Consider the following 22149-nt stretch of genomic DNA (forward strand, 5'->3'; position numbering starts at 1 on the left):
CTCTACCCAGAATGCATATGTCAATAAAGGAGGACTGGCCCGATCTTTCAAAAGATAAATCTGTCTATTTGTACGTTATTTTTTACATTTACACAATGTGATATTCTCACGGTTCCCAATGAATCCTCACGCTAATGTTAGTGCAATTTATGGCTCACCAACTTTAAATGTTAAAACTGAGATCAATAAAACACAAACACAGATATGGTTGAGATTAATCATTATTCAGTTGCGTAACAACAATAATAATATTGGAGTACCTCACCTTCTGCCACAGCAGCCAATCGTGGAAATTCCCCCAGACTAGAAAGATCTCTTGTGGTTTATACACGTAAAACAGTTATGTTAATATTTTCGAGCAGTGAAAATGTCATGACGTCTTTAGGAGTCTTGCAGGATATGAATTATCCAACGAACAAAATATATATATATGGACATGACCACATGTTCCTTACATTAACTAACAAACTATTATAATCTAATCAGCGCCTTTGTACTTCCTCTGACATTGGGTAAATGTACTTAACGCGGGTACATCTGCTGATAATTGCAGAAGAGGCGATGGAGCCTCTCTGACCTGTTACCTTAATGAATAAGCGAGAAACGCGCTGTAATAAGGAATCGGCCATGACACTAGCATGTGTTTGATCTCTTTGCAACTGTAGCTTGATATTGTATGCAACATCAAAGTTTGTTTTAACATGGTCCTCCCTACACTTTATTGTAGGCCTATTTTAATATACATCTCAATGTGACATGTATACAGATGTGGTGGGGATCACTGATATGACCTTCATTTTGCCATTGGTGGAATCTCACCAACACAATTGACACAAGTGCTGTACTGAAAATAAAATGAGAAAATAGAATAGAAAGCCTTTATTGTCATTATACAAAAATATACAATGAGTACTGTATTTTAGAATGTTCTACTACTTTATACTCCACTACATTTTGTAGGCAAATGTTTTACTCACATTTATTTCACATTATGTAACTATTTGATTTGCATAGTTAGATTATAATACAAAATATAAATTAGCTAATACATTATCATAAGTTAAGATAGTTAAAGGTGGGGTAGGTAAGTTTCAGAAACCGGCTCGAGTGCACTAAAATTTGAAAGTACACAGCCGAAAAGAATCCGCCCCTTCCTTCAGACTTCCTTACAGAGCACCTCCTCCAACACACATGAACGCGCACATGACGTCAGCAGCACTTCAGATATTCATTGCTATCGGGATGTTAAGAGCATTCCATGGAATAGAACAACAAGTGTATCTCGAGCCGGTTTCTGAAACTTACCTACCCCACCTTTAAGATAAGCCAGTGTGTCTAACATCATTACCATTAACCCCACTTTTACCGTTTAAGTGCAACATTAAATTATGAACACATTAATACATGAATAATAAACTATATGGTTCTTATTTGTGCCAAACTGCATGATGAGTACTTTGCTTTTGGTACTTAAAGTACAAGTTAGTGCTAATACTTTTGTTCTTCTACTTAAGTTCAACTTTGAATGCAGTACTTATTGCACCTCTGTATTTTTTCAGTTCAGTGAATGCAACAGAGGCAAGACACCAGACCAATCACCAGAGAGTTGCATGGAAATAAACGTGTCTTATTGGCTGACAGGTGGCTCACACAACAACCCCAGAGCCCCCACTTGCGCCAGGTAAACAAGGTATGTAAATGTCAGTAAACTTCCAAGTAATAGGATTTTTTTTTTTTTTTTTTCATGTAAGCAAAGCATAAATTACAGCTACGTTGACGTTACTTTGAATCGCGCGGGTAAGCTAAACCGTTAGCAAGTAGCTATAGCTAGCCAGGGATATTAAATTAACACTTTGTCATACAATATAAATGTTATGTTTTTTAGCGTTACCTGGTGATTTAAAAAAATCCTCTGGAAAATGTTGACTTACTGTCAGTGTTCGACATGAAGCTAGAAGCTACCTTACAGTAAACAACCTCCTCACTTTAACGCTGTAAGAACACCAACAGTAGAAAGGCTTATAGAAAGTGTGGACGCAATGTGAATGGCACAGTAAAACAATGGTGCACTAATTTCCTTCAAAATGAAAACCGGAGAGAAGTGCTGATCCAATGATCACGTCACAGGTCATAAGTCCTCTCCCAACTGGGCGATCTCCTCCAGCAGGAAGTCGATGTCCTCCTGTTGTGTGGCCGGGTTGGAGAACACACACCTGAAGAAGTTGACTTTGTCACCCAACGGCTGATAGCCAATCAGAAGAGAGCCCTTCTCCATCATCCTACCTTTGATCCGAGGAGCCACCTGCAGAGACGTATGAAGCATTTTGAAATCATAAAAGGAAGCAGTGGGGCCTGATCCTTACTGAGGGAGGGGCCGCTGGGCTTCTGTACTGACCTGATGGAGCCTCATGTCTCTGTCAGGGCCAGGCTGCAGGCCCCTCAGGCTGGGGGGGAGGTACCAGAAACACACGTTGCTGTGCTCCGGCTGTCAGAGAGGAGAGCAGATATCCAGTGAGAGTTGAGAGGGGATTTACAGGGATACATCTTCTTTAAAATTTGAATTAGAATATTCTAAATGTATCAGGGGAATTGGGGTTTTGTTAGGATGCAATACATGAAAGATACATTAAAAAATATGGATTTAAAAATAAGTTTGTGTATGAAAATCAAATAAAATGAATAAAATATATCACATAACAATTTGAAGTGAAATGTCTAATACAAAATCAAATACAAATACTTTTAAAAACATAAGAAGTCAAAGTTCAAATGTGCACATTGCAATACAATATATAACATGTATGTAACAATATATAAAGTGGTGAATTAGTATTCATAATTGGATAATTAAAGCTGAAGTGAAGAGTTTAAAAGGGTTGCTGCTTATAGTGAAGTAAATCCTCGTGACTGCAATCAGAGTTAAAGGGCCATTTTATGCTCATTTTCAGGTTCATCTGTGTATTTTGTGTCTCTACTGTGACATGTGTCAATGCTTTATGGTTCAAAAAGCTCTCTTCTCATACTGCCTGTTAGCCTTGGCAGACCAAGATGCACCGAAACCTACAGAATATTACAGGAAAGGGAAAACCGCAAAAAGCAAAATAGGGCCTCTTTAAATGGTTTGATGGCTACACAGCAACAACTTGTTTTTGCTGTCAGTGGTGCATCTTGGGGATTTTAGTATTAGCACTGAAGGTACTCCCTATTTCAAAGGACCAACCAAAAACACAATAATACCTGGCAATATTCTTTGGATAGTAAGTGCAGGAGATTTAAATGCAACTGACAATGTATCTGTCTACGATATATATAGTTGTCTGAATCTCAAGCCTGGCAAAACAATAACCTAGAATTGAAATCCTGGCTTAAAATCAGTTGTCTTGATGTATTTTAAAACTGACACATTTGGCAACCGAAATTGCGAATGTTTCCTGTCCAAAAACCCATTAGATGAATATATTTCTTTACCACGTAAAAAACAGCCTTACTTTGTGTTTGAAGACCAGTTCAAAGTCAGTTCTTCTCTGCAGCTGCTCGTACAGATATTCTGCATTCTCTAAGCATTTGTTGACCTGAGATCCAAATCCCTGGGAGCCCTGAGCGAGTGAGAGACACAGAAAGTTAAACAGCAGTAGTCATCTTATCAAAGTGTTTTAAAAAGATTTAAAAGAAGCACGCACTAATGAATGAAAGTGTTATGTCACCCAGGGGACACACCAAACTGCATTTCTCAATATCAGTCAATGCTCACAGTAAAACTTCACAGTACAGAATCATCCAAGGAAAATGTATAGCTCGTTGTCTCTCTGGTACTGAATGGAGTCGTCTCTCGTTTTATTCTATATGAAATATGTCAGTGAATCCCCACTGGTGAATGTCTGAAGCTTCTACAGTGGGTGTAGAATCACTCAGTGATGCTAACAAGTGACTAAATCACGCCACATATTAGCCACCTTTAGCTTAGCGTTGGTGACGTCTGTTTATATCCTTACTTAAAGGTCCCATGTCATGCTTTTCTGGTTATCACCCGTCCCCTTGTGTTTTATGAAGGTTTTTCTGCATGTAAACGGTCTGCAGTCACAAACCCTCAAAGTACACCCTGTAGCGAGTAAAGCTCTAACACAGAGAATACCTGTCTGCTGCCCCAGAACGCCTCGTTGGAGATTTCTCTCTAGTGACGTTATGTCCGCGGAGCCATAACATTTGGACCAATCCGCGGACTTCCTCTCACACACACACACACACACACACACACACACACACACACACACACACACACACACACACACACACACACACACACACACACACACACACACACACACACACACACACACACACACACACACACACACACACACACACACACACACACACACACACACACACACACACACACGGCGGGACGTTGCGAGGAGCGGGACACAATGAGCTGGCTCACTGGTCTGGGGTCAGCGAGACACCGCGGAACTCAGCCTGGGCACACACACAAACTCCCAGCCAGGCTGCGGGTGTGTATGTGTGTTCGGGCTGGGTTTCGCTGTGTCTCGCTGTCGGCCACTGGGCTCACAGGGAGGGGGAGGGGGGGGGGGCAGGAGCTCCAACAAGCCGTTTAGGACAGAGTGAATACACAGACTATACATAGATGCTGTGAGAAACCAATGTGAGTTTGGAAAATTGCACAATATAAATCTATTCTAGTAGACCTCAACAATGGAATTATGATCAGTAGAAATGGCCGTGACACGGGACCTTTAACTATTCCTAATTTTGTCAATTGCATTTATGCTTCAAACATCACAAAGCGGTGTTAACATGGGGCAGCAGTGGTGGGAAGACACTAAGTACATTTACTCAAGTACTATACTTAAGTACTTTACTTGTGGTACTTTACTTGTCCATTTAATGCTACTATATACTTCTACTCCCTTACATTTTGGAACATTTGTTGTACTTTTGACTCCACTACATTTAATTACCACTTATAGTTACCAGCTACTGTTCACATATAAAACACAGGACATTTGTATTGGATATAATGCAGTACGTTACTATAAATATATTAAAAATAAATCTAAAATTGTCTTAATATACTACAACATTTAAATGTTCTTACATGTAATTGTAAGAAATCAAAATAAGAATTTTAAATTCTATAGTAATATAATACTTTCAAAATAGTGCATAATGGGTATGTAATGGAGTATTTTTAGACCAAAGGATTACTACTTTTACTTAAGTAAAGGATCTAAGTACTTATTCTACCACTGTGTGGAGATTATCCTGCTGAACAAAACTAATCATAATTATTTTCTTCAACTTTCCCATTGAAAGAATCCCATTGCTTTTTGTCGTGTGAGCCCTTGTGATGCTAACTTGTAAAGCAGCTTAGAAAAATACACTACGTCATCACTGCTTCACTGGTTGCCCAACTAATCGTTCAAATACATTTGTGCATATTTTATCTAATAAAGATAAGGACAAAAAGAAAAGGATTCCCATCGAAAAGGAAGTCCCCATCATCAAGAGAAAATCAGATGCAGTCTTCACATGAGTCACTCTCGTATTGCACAGGAATACCTTTGCCTTCCACATGAGCCAAAGCTTGAAGACGTCCTGATGTCGGCCACACTGGATGCTCTTATCTCCGGTGTCGTAGTTCACATCGTAGTGTTTGTCCGTCTGGAAGAGGTAAGTGGCCCCAATCTCATTACACCCCTGTAAGAGACCCTGAGGAGGAACACAAAATAGTATTAAAAAAAAACCCTGTTTGCAGAACAAGATTAACAGCCACACCAGCTATTTAGGATATGTTTGTAAGACATTTCACCAAAGTTGACAAAGACGATGAATGAACCCAATTGTTTACCCTGGACCACCCATTTCACTCTCATAGTGGCACCATGGTCCTTAGTATTCATTCTGAAGGCATCCTAAATATCTGTACAAATGTCCAATGCATCTAATAGTTTTGAAGAAGAGAGTTTTGGGCAGATACACACGCCAACAAGCCATGTCAGCATGGCTAAAAACATTCAGTTGATAGCCTCAAACATTGTGATGTACACTTCAATTAAAGGGTACAGCATTATGTCTTACCCTCTTCTTGATCAGTATGACGGAGCACTGCAGAGGGACGCCCATCATCTTGTGAGGATTCCAGGTGACGGACCAGGCTCTGGAAAACAATCACTTCAAATGTAAATTGGACCAACTATCAGACTTGTTTTAGCAACCACAGCACACACAAGTTATTATGTTTATAAAAGCAATTCACTGTGAAAGGGCACTAACAATAATGCTCAGCCTAGGAGCCTCAGGGGGATACATGTTTATAGGAGGGGCTAATGAATGTTGACCCAACAACAACATGTAGTAGTAGGCTACAGAAAAACAAGATTCAACAATGTGAGGCTAATATGCTACAGTTACATTATTGAAATGCAGGTTGTAAAACAATGAAAACACACCAAATGATGTTCATTTTTACAAATGAAATGCATACACAAAGTGTATTACAACAAGAGGGGACAAACAACCACCTCTACAGAAAGCTCACCATACAGTCTATTTGTGCAAAACCGCGGGAAAGGTTAGCATTTTACCACTACCAGTTCCAACCTCTTGAAGGCAACGTTTTTTTAAATATGTTTTTGGTTAGATTCCTGAATAAAGTGAAATCGATTTTTAAGTTTTGTTCTACGACATCAAATATGTCAGTAAATACCCCACTGCTAAAAGTGCAGAGCTTATGTGGAACAGCGGTTGCTAACACGTGTCTAGCATTAGCCACATTTAGCTTAGCAGTGGTTATGGTAATTTGCCACAGAGCTTGTTTTCTGCAATATTCTCAAATCCAATGGAAGGGAGACCTGGCCAAGCTAACTTCCTGGTTGGCCCACAAAAATAAATCGTCACTGCACCATTTAATGCTAACCTTAGCTATGCTTATCATGCACACACAGTATCTTATTATAAAAAGGAAATCAGGTGATGAGGCTGGGATCCACAATGAGCTACACATATTCTTTGTAGTGGTTGCTCCACAGAAACTCCTGGAGGAAAAAAAGACATGCTGAGTGAAGTATAGTTTGTGTGGTTTTACCGTTCAATGCCCTGTAGTTTCATCCTGTGTCTGTCTGACATCAGCAGGCCTCCACCCCACGCCGCCTGCAGGCAAAAATCAAAGAAATTCCTCAGCAACACTGCGTTCCCACCCTCCACCCAATGAGAAAGCTTTATTTATTAAAACATAAAAGCAGAGCAGCCACGACAAAACATGGGTCAGTCAGTGCCTTAAAGGGGACCTATTATGCAAAATGCACTTTTTGATGTCTTTTATACATAAATATGTTTCACCGGTGTGTAAGGAAACTCACAATGTTTCAGAAAATACAACCCTATCTCTACTCCTCCTTACCCAGATCTCTATATATATGGCTAACCTAACCCTGACGTCATTGGCGACATCTGGCACAGGTGACACGTAGGGATGGGTATCGTTAAGGTTTTAAATGTACTACTACTACTTTTATCGATACCGCTTATCGGTCCGGTCTTTTAACGGTACTCTTATCATTCCTCCGTCTGCATGTGGAGCACTTTTGCTAAATGTTTAGACAAATTGCTCGTGTTACCGCCCTTACATGCTGAACTCTTATTGCACTTTAGGCAACGAGCATCGAGACGGGTAAAGTTTAACCACACCTCGGAACGCGTTCTCTCCGCCATCTCCTCCATGTGTGTGTGTTGCTGCATGTAGCAGCTGCGTGTGTGTAAACTGCCCCGCCCCCTCGCAAGCAGGCGGGGGAGAGAGATAGAAAATACTACAAATAATCATAGATGCATTTTGCAGTCTTTTTGAAATTAGAAACGGAGTTGGCGACACTAAAACTGCAATATAATGTTTGTGTAGCAACAATACACATGACATATATTTTTTACATTTCTCCAATACTGATAAAAAGTCCGATAACGTCGGAGCTTAACGGTACCACGGTTTTTAATAATTCAGCCCGGGGCCCGTTTAATACCGGGGCTCGGTACCCATCCCTAGTACCGATGGGTCTCTGTCTACAGCCGTCTAGCTGAATCCCCTCCCCAGCTGTGTGTCTGTGTATTCAGCAGGATGTCTGCAGGAGGCACTTAGAGTAAAGTTGTTACATATAATACATATAATGGCACTGTTTTACTTTCACTTAAGAAAGCACATGCCAAGCTATGTGCTGTTTCAGAAATAATGCGCGGCGTGTTTTGGGAGTAATATGGTCTGTGTTTACATTAGCAAGCATGCTAACACTTAGAGCTAACCATCGAGCTAACGCTGTAGGCTACTGGAGAGAATATGTGTAACGTAATGTCCTTGTGGTAAACCGTGCGTGAGAGAAACGTTTGAGCTACATTCTGTTACAGGAATAATGCTTGAAGTGGTTGGGAACATAATATGGCATTTAATCACGGCAGCGTTTAGCTGAGCTACTCCCGGTAGAAAAGTCTCTTAGCGGGGGAAAGCTGCGTGACGCTACAAAGGGGCGTGGCTAGCAGCAGACGTTCAATTTAAAGCAGAATCAGCCTGTTTGGAACAGGGATGGAATAGAGGGGTATGAGCAGAATGAGGCATGGCTACAATGGGTGATCTGTTTGGTATTTTAAGCAAAAAACTTCACAGACATGTTTTGTATTGGAATGGCCCTACAATATATTTTTCAAATATAGCATGATAGGTCCCCTTTAACTGTCCTAGTAACTGACTTAAAAATCAATACAAAAAACCTTTAAAAAACATGCTTTAATCTGTTCTACGGGTATTATACTGTTGTTATTATTAAGTGTTCGAGTAGCATACAGTCTGAGACGGTAGTATATATTATATATATATATATATATATATATCCTTCTGCAGGATGATTACATTAGTTTTGGTATACAAAACAATGAAGGGGTTTAATTCTAACAAATAATGTATACACTGTGGTATCACTACTTGTGTTTGAGCTAAATATCTGAGTAGCCTACTTCCTCCACCACTGCCTTACATCAACATGCATCCACAGTGTGTGTTTGTGGCAGATGTCAGCAATGGCGTTGAGAGGATCGAAGGCTCCGTACACCGTGGTTCCTGCTGTCGCATTCACATAGAATGGAACCAAACCCTGAGGAGAGAGAATTCAAGTCAGTCTCTTCATGTGGATGCACTGATCCAAAGCCAATTAAAGTATGTCATGATACTGTGGGATAACAGAAAATGTGGACACCTTGTTCTCCATTGAACAGGACATTCTTTCGTTATTTTTTAAACCTTTCTCCATTCATACTACCTTTTCTTTAGCTGCAACAATGGAAGACTCGAGGTCAGCAGGAATCATTTTCCCTCTGAAAAGAGCCAGAGCAGACAAGGGTTCAGTAAACAGCATAGGGCTGTGTGACTATATAACTTCTAAAATACTTTAATAAATGTACTCATTTTAAAGGTCCCATGTCATGGCCATTTCTACTCATAATTCCATTGTTGAGATCTACTAGAATAGATTTACATTGTTCAATGTTCAAAATCACATTGGCTTCTCTCACAGCATCTCTGTATAGTATGTGTATTCACTCTCTGTCCTAAACGGCTTGTTGGAGCTCCTGCCCCCCCCCCCCCCCCTGTGAGCCCAGTGTGCTCTGATTGGTCAACTCGCCCACTCTGAAAAAGAAAAATCTCCAACGAGGCGTTCTGGGGCAACATAGACAGGTCTTCTCTGTGTTAGAGTTTTACTCGCTACAGGGTGTACTTTTAGGGTTTGTGACTCTGCAGACCGTTCACATGCAGAAAAAGCTACATAACACAAGGGGACGGATGATAACCAGAAAAGCATGACATGGGACCTTTAAGTTATTAAAACAGGAATAAAAACGCATGTTGTATTGTTGTTTGGTACACTGAAAGAACAACTGAAACATTTGAAATGTCGCATTTAATCAAATGTGTTATGTGAACAAATTACACATAACTGTATTAGGTTAATTGAAAGCAAGAATATTACACACACACACACACACACACACACACACACACACACACACACACACACACACACACACACACACACACACACACACACACACTGAAAGCTGCAACAGGTGAGCAAACATTTAACAGTCTTTTGTTGAGCATTAACTTTTAACAGTCTATTGGACCCACCTTTCATCGCATTTCACCACGAACACATTCTCGCTGCCGATCCCCAGCACGGAAGCAGATTTCTTCGCTGAATAGTGACTCTGAATGGGAGAAAAAACATCCATTCATCTTAATTTGTCCCATTTCAAAGACAACGCCGATGGTGCAGCTGAAAACACGGAGTATTGTTTGGTTCTAAGAAGAAGACCCAGGTGTACAGATGCCTCTATCCAGAGCTTCAGCTTTTTGTTCACAGAAATTCCGTCCTGTCATTCTGTCTTTCTGTTCAGATTAAAGGTTGGTGAGCAAGATAGGACTAAGCAATATGAAATATATCAAATATCACAACATGTCTCAATATCGACATTGTGATGATATTGTAGAATTGGAGGAAAAATAATTTGATTCTTTACTACTAGTACTAATACCACACTTTGAAAATGCTCACGTTCAAGTTAAAGTAATGCATCAAGAATGGAAAGTGAATAAAAGTAAGTAAGTACGCTTAGGAAAATGTACTGAAAAAGTAAAAGTACTCATTGTAGAAAATACTCCAAAAATATTTTTTTTTTTGTATTGCAGCAAATCTCCACATTTAAGAAGCTGGAACTGTGAAATATTTTTGAACAAAAAACCTCACTTGTGGTTTAAAAGTGGGGTAGGTAAGTTTGGAGAAACTAGTGCGCTAGCATTTGAAAATACACAACCGGAAAAAATCTGCCACTTCCTTACAGAGCCCCTCCTCCAACACACACGAACGCGCACATGACCAATGAGGGCACGAGATAAGTTTGTGCCCCGATGGAAGGCTGACAGGCAGGTAGGCCATCCAGTTACTTTAGCCGGCTCAGATAATTGGTCGTGCTTTTTACAGCGCCACGGCTTCCACAGATGAAATTTTTTAATGGATTTTTTGTCAAAGCACTTCAGATATTCATTGCTATCGGGACGTTAAGAGCATTCCATGGAATATAACTAAAAGTATCTCGAGCCGGTTTCTCAAACTTCCCTACCCCACCTTTAAGTAACTTAATGTTGGATGGTTTAATCTATATCAAATAATCACTTTTTAAAAAAAAATCCTGAGAATTATGTGTCAAATCTGAATTTATAAAGTAACTGGTAAATAAAAATAAATATAGTGGAGTAAAATGTACAATATTTAGTTCCAAAATGAGTAGTATAAAGTAGTATAAAACAAAAAAGTACCTCAAAATGTGTACACAAGCAAGTACCTGAGTATCTGTACTTAGTTATTTTACACCACTGTATTAGGGTTGGCTATACAGTAGGTGCTTTTTTTATTCTAAAAATGTGGATACAATGACGTCGTAGGTAAAGGTACAATTACGTTTTATTTTCACTAAAACCATTCTTTATAATGCTTTTCATCAGCATTAAAGAACAAAGTATGTGTCTTTGTGTGAGAAACTGACTATTAGGAAGTGGCATGCTCACTGCTAAATAGGCTGGCTGGGGAATTCCCTACAATAATTCATATGTTGATGGAATCTGGCTCTGCGAGTGTGATGGACATTTTATTATTAGATGTAACTGTAATAGAAATGTCCATTCGATGTGTTTGGGGTATTCAAGTCACATGACAGTGGGAAAGTACTGAGTCCCCCTTTCCCACATAATACAACGCTATGTTTAATTTACGATTAACTGTGTAGCTCAGTATTACCAGATAGGGAGTTGTTTTTGCACTTAGTTGGCCGTCTCAAGGACGCAGGTGTTTCAACACACTTCATTCAGACTTTCAGACCCGTGACTCTGTAATGTTCGGATCCTTTCCTGCGCAGAAAATCCTATTACATTTTCAAAGACAACCTGTCTCATTTCGAGGAGATATTTCCACCACACGAGTTTGCTGAGCTCATGTCACCGATAACTTGAGATCTCTTTGACCGCGCTCAAAGACCAAAAAAACACATTACAAAAGACCAAATGGAATTTATCTTTACCTCTATTAAATGTAAGGATATCTCAACTTTTGTGCACAACTCAACAAAACAGTCGTTTTTAGACATGCGGAAAAGAGAAAACAGCACCTGAATTGAAAATCTGATTTAATTAATTGTTAACGGTCATTGTTGTCCACAAATACATTTTGTAAAAGACCAAGGTACGTTTTAACCGTTTGTTTTTTAGTTACAAACGGTTAAAACGTACCTTGGTCGTAAAAGGTCTGCCAATGCCATCGGCAACATTCTCAAACATAAAAGAAACCTTAGTTCATATCTCATCGCTCCACGGTGGATCAGACGGACGTTGCATTTGTTCACAGCTTTACAATCCACTACGGAAGAAGTTCTCTGTTTTATAAAATAATGGTGTATTATCAAATGTATTCAGTAAAAAACGAAGTGTCATTTTAAGATGTACAGTTGTTCCTGCCCCGGCTAAAGCTAGGATGTGTATGTCGGGTCAGATTCAGGACACTGTAGAGATGCTGTATACAGTGTAGGGGCTATCTGAGGCTGAAGAGTGAGAAATCCTGAGGACCTGAACGCATCACATGCATCCACCTTGTCGGCTCGTGCAGACATGCTCAGTCACATCGACCATATTTAGTTAAATCCAGTGGTGTAATGTAACTAAATAAATGTACTCAAGTACAGTACTTAAGTCAAAAGTTGAGGTACTTGTACTTTACTTGCGCAAATATGATCATATCACCCCCATCCAGCACTACACTGGCTACCCGTGGAACTGAGGATCGAATTCAAGGTCTCCGTCCTCACCCACCAGTGTGTCCATGGAACTGCCCCTCCCTACCTCAAGGAACTCCTCACCCCCCATACCTCCTTGCTGACCACCCGTTCCAGCAACTTCCTCAAACCCCCCAGGACTAAGCTCCGTACTACGGGAGACCGGGCCTTCTGCTCGGCTGCTCCCAGCCTGTGGAACGCTCTCCCCGACCAAATGAGAGCACCACAGACCGTGGAGGCTTTTAAAAAAGGCCTCAAAACCCATCTCTTCAAAAGAGCCTTTGCCTAGACCTTTTTATCACCCTTTTATTTATTTTTGTATTGCTTTTTATTCATTCTACCGTGTTGTGTAATGTTTATTTATACTGTTCATGCTCACTACTTGTAGCACTTCGGGATTTGAAATCAAATATGAAGTGCTTTATAAATGGAACCCATTATTATTATTATTATTATTATTATTATTACTTGAGTATTTTCACATTGGGCTATTCCACTACATTTTGTATGGAAATATTTAGTTACTTAAAAAATATAAATTAGATAATTCATTGTAATTTATTATTATAGGTTAGTATTGTATATAAAGTAATTCAAATAATCCCCTCTTTTACAAAGTGAAACATTGAAATGATGAACACATTAATGCATTAATAATTATGTTAAAATGTTTAAAATATATTTTACTTTTGGTAGTAGACTTTTACACTAGTATTGCTACTTTTACTGGAGTAAGAGTACCCCCTCGGGTTACATTTCAAGATGATAAAGTATATAACATCGACAAAGGGAAGGCACGAGTGAAGTTGGAGACTGACACTCCGGGGATAAACATAGGCTTGTGTTCTCTCGTTGTTTAAAAGAAAACAGTTTTCATTTGAACTTTGATGAAGCTATTTTCTGTGTGACCCTGTGAAGCCTCAAATCGACTTATAATTTGGCTCTGACAATAACTTGTGAACTCAAACAACCCCGTCCTACAGAGTGTGTGTGGCAGTGAGTGTGTGTGGTGTGTTTACATGTTCTGAGGTGAAGAGGGCCAGTCGGGGAAGGGCTCCCATGCCTCTGGTCTTCACCTCGGGGTAGAAGTGGTATCTGGCCACCAGGATGCTGTACAGGTTGGATATTGTTCCTCCTTCAGGAAACACAATGCACAGTTTAAAAAGCAACCACACTCAAAACCTGAGTCTGTATTTGTGTGTTGCACTGTATAGGCAGGACACATATTTTAATGCATGTAATGAAAAATGACTTTATATACTAAGAATAATGGTTAATGTATTAATGTATAAACTTCTGTTATTGAAATAAAGTAAACTTTTCCTGGACTTCTGAAGACACAGCCAAATATCTCAATATTGACATTGTGATGATTGGCTATAGGTGCTTTTATATTCTAACCCTTACCCTAAAAAATGAACATAGTGAGATGTTATAATCATCAGTAATGTGGATATAATGACTTAGTAGGTAAAGACAGCTCTCTAAGGTACAATTCAGTTTTATTTGTGATGCTTTTACTAAAACCATTCTTTATAAAGTACTTCAAAATGTGTCTTAATTTGAGAGACTGTTTGTTGTATCCCAATACCATCATACGATTTAGTGCACTGTAAGGAAAATGACTTTTGGACACCTCAAGCTGAGAATAATGCTTAATGGGTAGGGTTGGGTATCGTTTGGATTTTTACGATACCGGTTCCAATTTCTGTTCTGCTTATCAATTTCTGTTCTTATCGGTTCTTGATTTCGGTTAAAGGGTAAAAATAGGTCAGATTTGTATTTATATTTACAAATCACTTCATACTGTTTCATTTTTTTTGCTGTTATTAAAGTTATTTAAAAGTTAGTTAGGTGGTGCAATTCCCCCGGGCTCCTCTACTGTTACAGTGTCCAACCATATACAGTCTATAGCCGCTTTCACGATGTACTTTGCCGTACTTAGTTCCCAGTACTTAGTCCCGCCGAACTCTTTAGTCCCTGGAACTGTCCTAGTAAATCGCGTTCACACCGGAATAAGTCCCTGAAGGAGGATTACGCAAATGAAGCCGCTGACATCACTTCTTCTTCTGGGTTTACTGGCAGGCCGCGAACAACTTCACGGCGTATACTGCCACCCGGACTCCCAGGAGTTGGGGACTGGCTTCAGTAGAAGCTGCTGGTTAGCATCTTCCGAGTAAATCGCCAGAAGCACCGACACCTCCTCATCTCCACCGCTCCCATGTTTTTTTGTGTTGCCATAAGTTAGTCACTCTGCGTTGGTGCGCTGGGCTAATGCTGATGCTAATAATGCTAATGCTAATAATGCTAATGCTAATAATGCTAATAATGCTAATGCGAGCAAATAAAATGGCGGCTTCACAAAACTTTTCAGAGTTTTACGAGGCGTGGTTTGCAATTCACCCAACCAATCAGAAATTGGAACCTTTTTCTCCCAAGGAAAGCCCCTGCTCTCTAAAGGTTTGCGCAAACTAGGTTCTAGTTCCAGATCTTTTTGGTGTGAAACCAAAATCCCAAGAACTATCGGAACTATTCCTGGGAAAAGTGCTCCAGTGTGAAAGCGCCTTATGTGTCCAACATATGTCCTGCAGTAAATATCTGGCATCTGCCCGATTGCTTAACTGTTTGTAAAAGTAAATAAATCATAATTTCATTTAATAAGTAACTTTCTATAACCTGCTTTACGGGTGACATACTGACTACCCTTTGCTCCTGACTTCTGAAGCAAAAATAAATGTGACATCATACCTTAAACCTTTTGTTTCTTGATATATTCAGCATCACACCTAAGTCTTTCAAATGTTTCTCAAAATAAGTTCCAATCCATCCATTCATTCCTGCATCCATTACCTGGACAGAAGATTCCATCGCCCACATCCGCAGACCATCCCACAATGCTTTGCATCTTCTTCAGCAGAAACTCCTCCATGAGGATGAAAACAGGAGACACCTCATACGTGAACCTGGAAAAGAAAAACATTGGTGTGTATTATACTGTAAAGACAAAAGACCCGTTTTATAAGTGGGTTCTTGCAAACATTTGTTTCTATAAAGGAACCTCACCACGGTCACATGTCTGTACATCACCACCGCTAAACTAAAGGTGGCTAACGTTCGGCGTGATGACATTTAGATAATTCAAGCTGTAGACATTAGCCAGTGGGGTATTTACTGACATATGTTATGTTGTTAACCACAAAAATGTTTACCTCTACCGAAAATATCAAAATGCTAACTAATTTCCGGCTTTCAGGACTCGTGCCTCCTTTAATGGCCAGCAGTCACATGAGACACTGACTTACGCGTGGCTCTTTCTTTTTTTCATTAAAAGCTTTCCCTTTAACAGTCTGGATGAAATCCAACTCCACTATCACATTTGAGGAAATATCAAAAAGAAATCCAACATTTTCATTTTAAATGGGTTTTTTTAGGTTTTAGAAATCCTGCACCATGAGGACCCAACTAGACTCGAAGAATACGGATTTTATTTCATAAGCTGAACACTGAAAAAACTGAACCATTGACTTTAATTAAGTGTATTACTGTATGTCAACATATTTCACATAACTGTATTAGGTTAGTCGAAAACAATAATATTAAGTTGAACCTAATATTTTAGCTTGAACTTAATATTATTGCTTTCAACTAACCTAATACAGTTTTGTGAAATCTGTTGACATAATACATCTAATAAGTATAAATACTTGAATTCGATAAGAAGAAGTAAACATACAATTCTCAAGTAAAACACAATTGCGTAAGGTAGAGTCCTTGAGTAAACCTTCATTGTTGAGATCTTACATGTTGGTGTTGGCTGCCGAGGTTAACCACTCTCCTGCTACACCAATCACATCCAGACCTGAAGACAGCTGGTTGAAGAAACGGGGATGACCTGGACAAAAAGTAATACGAGAATGATCATGCAAAATGCACTTTTTTATGTCTTTTATACATAGGCCTACATATGTGTCCCCGGTGTGTCGGGGAACTCATTCAGCGTCAGAAAATAAAACCCTTTCTCTTTTCCTCCGTACCCACATCTCGTAAAAACAGGTGTACAACGAGCGGATACAGATTTGCTGCCGATATGACGTCAAATTGGCGGTGGACCCACAGAGGGTTGCTATCAGAAACAATGCCTGACGTGTTTTGGATGTAATCTCGTCTTTGTTTACATTAGCAAGCATCGCTAACACTCAGAGCTAACCTGTGCTGGAGAGAGCATGTCTTTAAAAAGCAGGAAATAAAAAGGAACTCGCCTTGTGATAAACCCGCAAGAGAAAAAGCATTTGAGCTCCATACTGTTTCAGAAATAATCTTTGACGTGGCTTAAACAGGATATTGTTTTATCACAGCAGACTTTAACGTTATCTCCGGTAGAATTCTGATCAGGCATTAGCTCCGCCTCCTCTTTTTTTTTTTTTTTTTTAAAGCTAAGGACCCGAAATCCGCGTTTCTCTAACAGGGCTGCAAAAGAGGGGTTTGAGCAGCATGTGGGTGAACTGTTTGGTATGTTAAGCAAAAAACTTCACAGGTAGGTAGGTATGACCCTACAATATATGTTTCCAGTATAGCAATAAAGATAAAACAAAAAGTCAAATGTGACCAATCAGGCCCTGACTGCTCGCACAGTCATTTCACAGAGATTTGAAGTTTAAGCAGTGATGTAAACTAACTAAGTACATTTACTCAAGTACTGTACTTAGGAAACATTTTGAGATACATCGTGTACTTCTACCACGACATTACATTTTATAAATCTAGTTAATTTGCACATTTGTATTAACAATTTGAATTATATTCAACACTTAAATAAGACTTTAGTGACATTTGGAGTAAATTCACAAGCTACCCTGCACTGCATGTCCATTTACTCAAAAGCATTGCACATTATTGCACAAGAGAGTTTGTTAGAGCAAAGCTATATAAGTAAATATATATGAAGAAACAAAGTGTAGTCATTTGTGTAGTCATTTGTCCATGACTTGAAGAGGAAGTGATGAAATGACGCACAATGAAAGTTGCCAGTACACGTTGCTAATTAAAAGTGTTGTGAAATTAGTTTAATTGTCTAGTTCGAGTTTGTGTGCTGCTTTAACTGTAAGTTATGCAAACACAATATTTGTAGTTGTCATGTCTAATGTACATGTAACGCACTTGAAGGAAACACATTGAAAACCTTTCACTTCCTTGTACCACTACCTTGATGACTGGAGCAATACATATAACTGTGAATAATAATAATAATGCTTGTTTACAGGGAAAATGTAGTAGTAGTGGGTAAACACTAAACAGATTATTGTTATACTTTCTTTAAAAAAATATGCTGTTATTAGTCATGAATGAAACTCTAACAAGGTTAAGAAAACATTACATTTTTTTATATGCGCACACACACACACACACACATACACACACACACACACACACACACACACACACACACACACACACACACACACACACACACACACACACACACACACACACACACACACACACACACACACACACACACACACACACACACACACACACACACCTGTACGGACACCATACTTGAGAGTGTCTCTACAGTCCACCAGGATCTGCTCCAGATTCTCTGGTTGGTCGGGCAGCTCCAGGCTGAAGCCGTCCAGCCCCTCCCTCAGCTGGTGAGGGTGGTGGAAGTCAAGGACCTACAACACAAAGAGAAATATTTGTTTAATTGCCTGTGTCTCGTGCTTATTCATTTGAATGAACATTTAACAAACCTTTTTTTTTAACATTGAAACCACATTTCCGTGACTATTCAGGCCCATATCCAAAATCTGTCACTATTACGCTTTGGATTTTCACATCCAACTCTGTTAAAGAAAATACACTTTTGGGACAACATGGAATGCACATGTGCAATGTCTTAATCTTTAGCTTTTTCCATAAATTGTTCCCACTTTAGTCTTTATTTATTATCCATGTGTATCTGCAGTGTTTACTGAAACCATAGGAAAGTGTTTTCTAATCATTAAATCCCCTTAAAATCATTACTATGCATCTGCACCCATTTGTTTATTTCCCCTTTCCAGCCAATAGAATGGTTCTGTTCGAACGTCCTAGTACAAAGCGTTAAGATACTGTTCAGGATTCTACAGTAACCCCATATTGCTGTTTGAAGCCGGTGAGCACCTTGGAGCTCCTCTGACTGGACTTGCTGATGTAGGTCAACAGGATGTGAACCAGCTCCTGCAGGAACCCTCTGGTCATCTCCTCGCCTCCTGCAGCTGGGAGCAGATCTGTGCACCAAACAGACACACACACGCACACACACACACACACACACACACACACACACACACACACACACACACACACACACACACACACACACACACACACACACACACACACACACATACTGGTTTTTAATCTCACTGGAGACACAACTCTAATCATCACTTGCAGGGACCAACCTTTCACATGCGCACAATCACAAACAAAAAAACAAATGCGCACAGACAAACTTGTTTTTATTCTCGATGGGGACCAACAATCTGATAATCTAGTTCAAGGACTAACCAAACACACACACACACACACACACACACACACACACACACACACACACACACACACACACACACACACACACACACACACACACACACACATATACATAGACAGTATTTCTCTTCCAAATGAAAGTTGCCTCACCTGGAGAAATGCCAGATGTTTGCATTAGCATTTAGCATTTAGCTATCAGAAGTGATAAATAGCTGTCAGTTAAAATCGGTTATATTTTTCGGCATGCCTACTTATCTTTAATGATTTATCTGTGATTGGGCGACTGTGGCTGCGAGGGAGTGCGGTCGTCTTTCAACCAGAAGGTTGTGGGTTTGATCCCAGCCCATGCAGTCAACATGTCGATGTATCCTTGAGCAAGATACTTAACCCTGAGTTGCTCCCGATGGCCAAGGGTGTGTGAATGTGTATGTATGTTAGTGCATGTCCTAACATACACTGCTCAATATGAATGGGTGAACGACATGTAGTATGTAAAGCGCTTTGAGGGGTCTTAAAGACTGGATAAAGCGCTATATAAGTACAGTCCATTTACCATTTACCATTCAATGCCAGTCTCTACTTTTCTGAAAGTGGGCAAGCATGTTTTTTGTAGTTCACTCTATGGAAACACACCAATTGATTGATTGGGGTTTGTAAAGACGAATTGGTATACCCCTCACGGAGCCCTGGACATGCTGCCCATCAGTGACCGAAGACCCGGGTCTTGACTATCAGGCGGTCCACAAACGGCTTTCTCTCTCACCTTTGCTGTAGATAGTGCTGAAGTCAGCAGGTCCATTGTCTCTCACTGCTGCCGAGGCCTGCTGCTTCTCCTTGCCAGCCGATGGAGCACTTATTATGTCTGAAGGTACAAAACACGTAACGTTTCATCACAGTTGAAATACACGTACACGTTGAGGAACTAGTAGCAAGTAAAGGACCGACTTCTCGTTCATTTAAAGAGTTGTTCTGAGATGAAGCTCACAAAGTCACTTTCATATCTTGAGCTTTTAGTTTTGCACACCTTGCAATATACTCACTACTGTCTATCACAAGCAGGCAGCATATAAGCGTCTTTGTGCCATATCAAATCACCTACATGTTCTATTCAGATGGCCTGACAGCTCGCCTGCTAACCCCCAATGTAAGGGTGTGTTTGCTTTAATGCTTTTTGCTGAGTGAAATGTCCTTAGGACCAAATTGGTTAAATTACAGGTCGTTGGCATTAAACCTCATATACTTAGATATGAGAGATTGTAATTGTAATCATAATCATCACACTAATGTCCAGTATTGTTGCTGTTTAGAAGATGGTTCGTTATTTGTCTCTGTTATATCATTCAAGGAATGGCATGAAAAAATACTATATCTCTTTCTAGCCTGTCATTAAGGATGCCACTATACGTTCTTTATGATTACAGTACCTTATTTCCCCCTATGTTTGGTTTCTCTAATTAAAATGTAGCTTCAATTCTCACGCTTAATTTTAATTAACATATGATATACGCTTTACATGAATGCCTTATCATATCCAGGTCTGTCTGCTGATGAACATTCAAACAGAAGAGCTGCAACAATACACTGTATACATATCACGTCTAGTTCACATCTTCATTTAATGTGTATCAAATAGAGTGGCATTAAAATGTATCCTACCTTGCTGTAGGAAATCCATGTCAGTACAAATGATTGTCAGTTCCTCAAAGAGCTGTTTAGTTCAGACCTATGTTCACTCCTTTTATAGAAACAAACAAATCAGTTTTTCTATAAATACTCTGAAACACAGACAGTGAGGGAAGCCTGCTTCTTTTATTGAGCAGCAGGGAGGAGGTGTGGTCGGCAGCCAGCTGCTGTTTGGCTTCCACTGAAAGGATGACGCTTTAGTTGTGTAACTATAGAGCTATAGGTTTCCTTTCTCCTATTTGATCCCAGTGTTTGGGTAAGGCAAGGTAACCCCAAACAAAAAGTGTTTTGGTTTTATTTGAAGAAGGTTTGAAACTGTTTCTCAGTTGTTTGCATTTTGTTGAAATTGCCAATCTTTTAAACATATTCAAACATTTTCAATTGTGTGTTCAGAACAGGGGGGTCAAACTGCACCCAAACAATTATTGTGTTCTGTAGCAAATCCTCATTAGTCAAATACCTTAGGCAAGAGTGTTCATACTTGTCAAGCAAGTGGAAAAAAACTATGTAGAGCCCTGAGTCATGGTCATTTTCATTTCAGAATATTACCAAACTGTGTTTCTCTGATTCATAAATGCCGTACCTTTCCATTACCCTGCAATTCAGCCGGCTAGTACCTTTCCATTACCCTGCAATTCAGCCTGATACCAGCCACAATGTTTTATTATTGATTAAACTGCTATTATTTTCTGAAATATTGTACATGTAGTACAATATCTCAAACACACTTTGATCCTTGAACTTTAATGATTTTTTGAGGAGTCTTAGGGACGTTTTCAACAGTCTGTTTTGATTGGTCAACAGTCTGACACCTACATATATATAGAGAGAATACAATGACGTCAAACTGAGAATCTGAACTCATTAGAGGACATTTAGGATATTGTCAGACAAATTGAATCAATAGACAAATTATTGGTAATGCATTTTATATGTGAAATATAACTTAAATGAGTTGTGTCGTCTACATGTTGAAGTTAAAATAGGCATCCTTTTGTCATAATTTCGAAATGTTGAACTTTAAATTACACATTCCCTCCATGTCAGATG

The 22149-nt window shown here is 39.5% G+C and overlaps 1 protein-coding gene across 1 annotated transcript; it reads right to left on the bottom strand.

Annotated features, from left to right (window-relative positions):
- Positions 1 to 881: 881 nt before the first annotated feature.
- LOC117451276 (glutamate decarboxylase 1-like) lies at positions 882 to 21175 on the bottom strand. The gene is made up of 16 exons (XM_034089494.2): positions 21073 to 21175; positions 20180 to 20278; positions 19042 to 19148; positions 18419 to 18554; positions 16678 to 16768; positions 15727 to 15839; positions 13896 to 14011; positions 10184 to 10263; positions 9318 to 9372; positions 9036 to 9152; positions 7106 to 7170; positions 6100 to 6178; positions 5581 to 5730; positions 3489 to 3596; positions 2396 to 2485; positions 882 to 2302 (listed from the first exon to the last, which is right to left on the bottom strand). The coding sequence occupies exons 1-16, from the start codon at positions 21089 to 21091 to the stop codon at positions 2129 to 2131; spliced, it is 1599 nt and encodes a 532-aa protein (XP_033945385.1). The 5' UTR covers positions 21092 to 21175; the 3' UTR covers positions 882 to 2128.
- Positions 21176 to 22149: the final 974 nt, after the last annotated feature.

The sequence above is a fragment of the Pseudochaenichthys georgianus genome, chromosome 8 (assembly GCF_902827115.2).
Source record: "Pseudochaenichthys georgianus chromosome 8, fPseGeo1.2, whole genome shotgun sequence".
NCBI lineage: Eukaryota > Metazoa > Chordata > Actinopteri > Perciformes > Channichthyidae > Pseudochaenichthys > Pseudochaenichthys georgianus.

Coding starts and splice junctions, on each gene's coding strand:
- LOC117451276 (XM_034089494.2), bottom strand. Junction 19,149..20,179: donor CAGCACTATCTACAGCAAAG/GTGAGAGAGAAA, acceptor TTTGGTGCACAG/ATCTGCTCCCAGCTGCAGGA. Junction 10,264..13,895: donor CCCTCTTCACCTCAGAACAT/GTAAACACACCA, acceptor TCTCCCATTCAG/AGTCACTATTCAGCGAAGAA.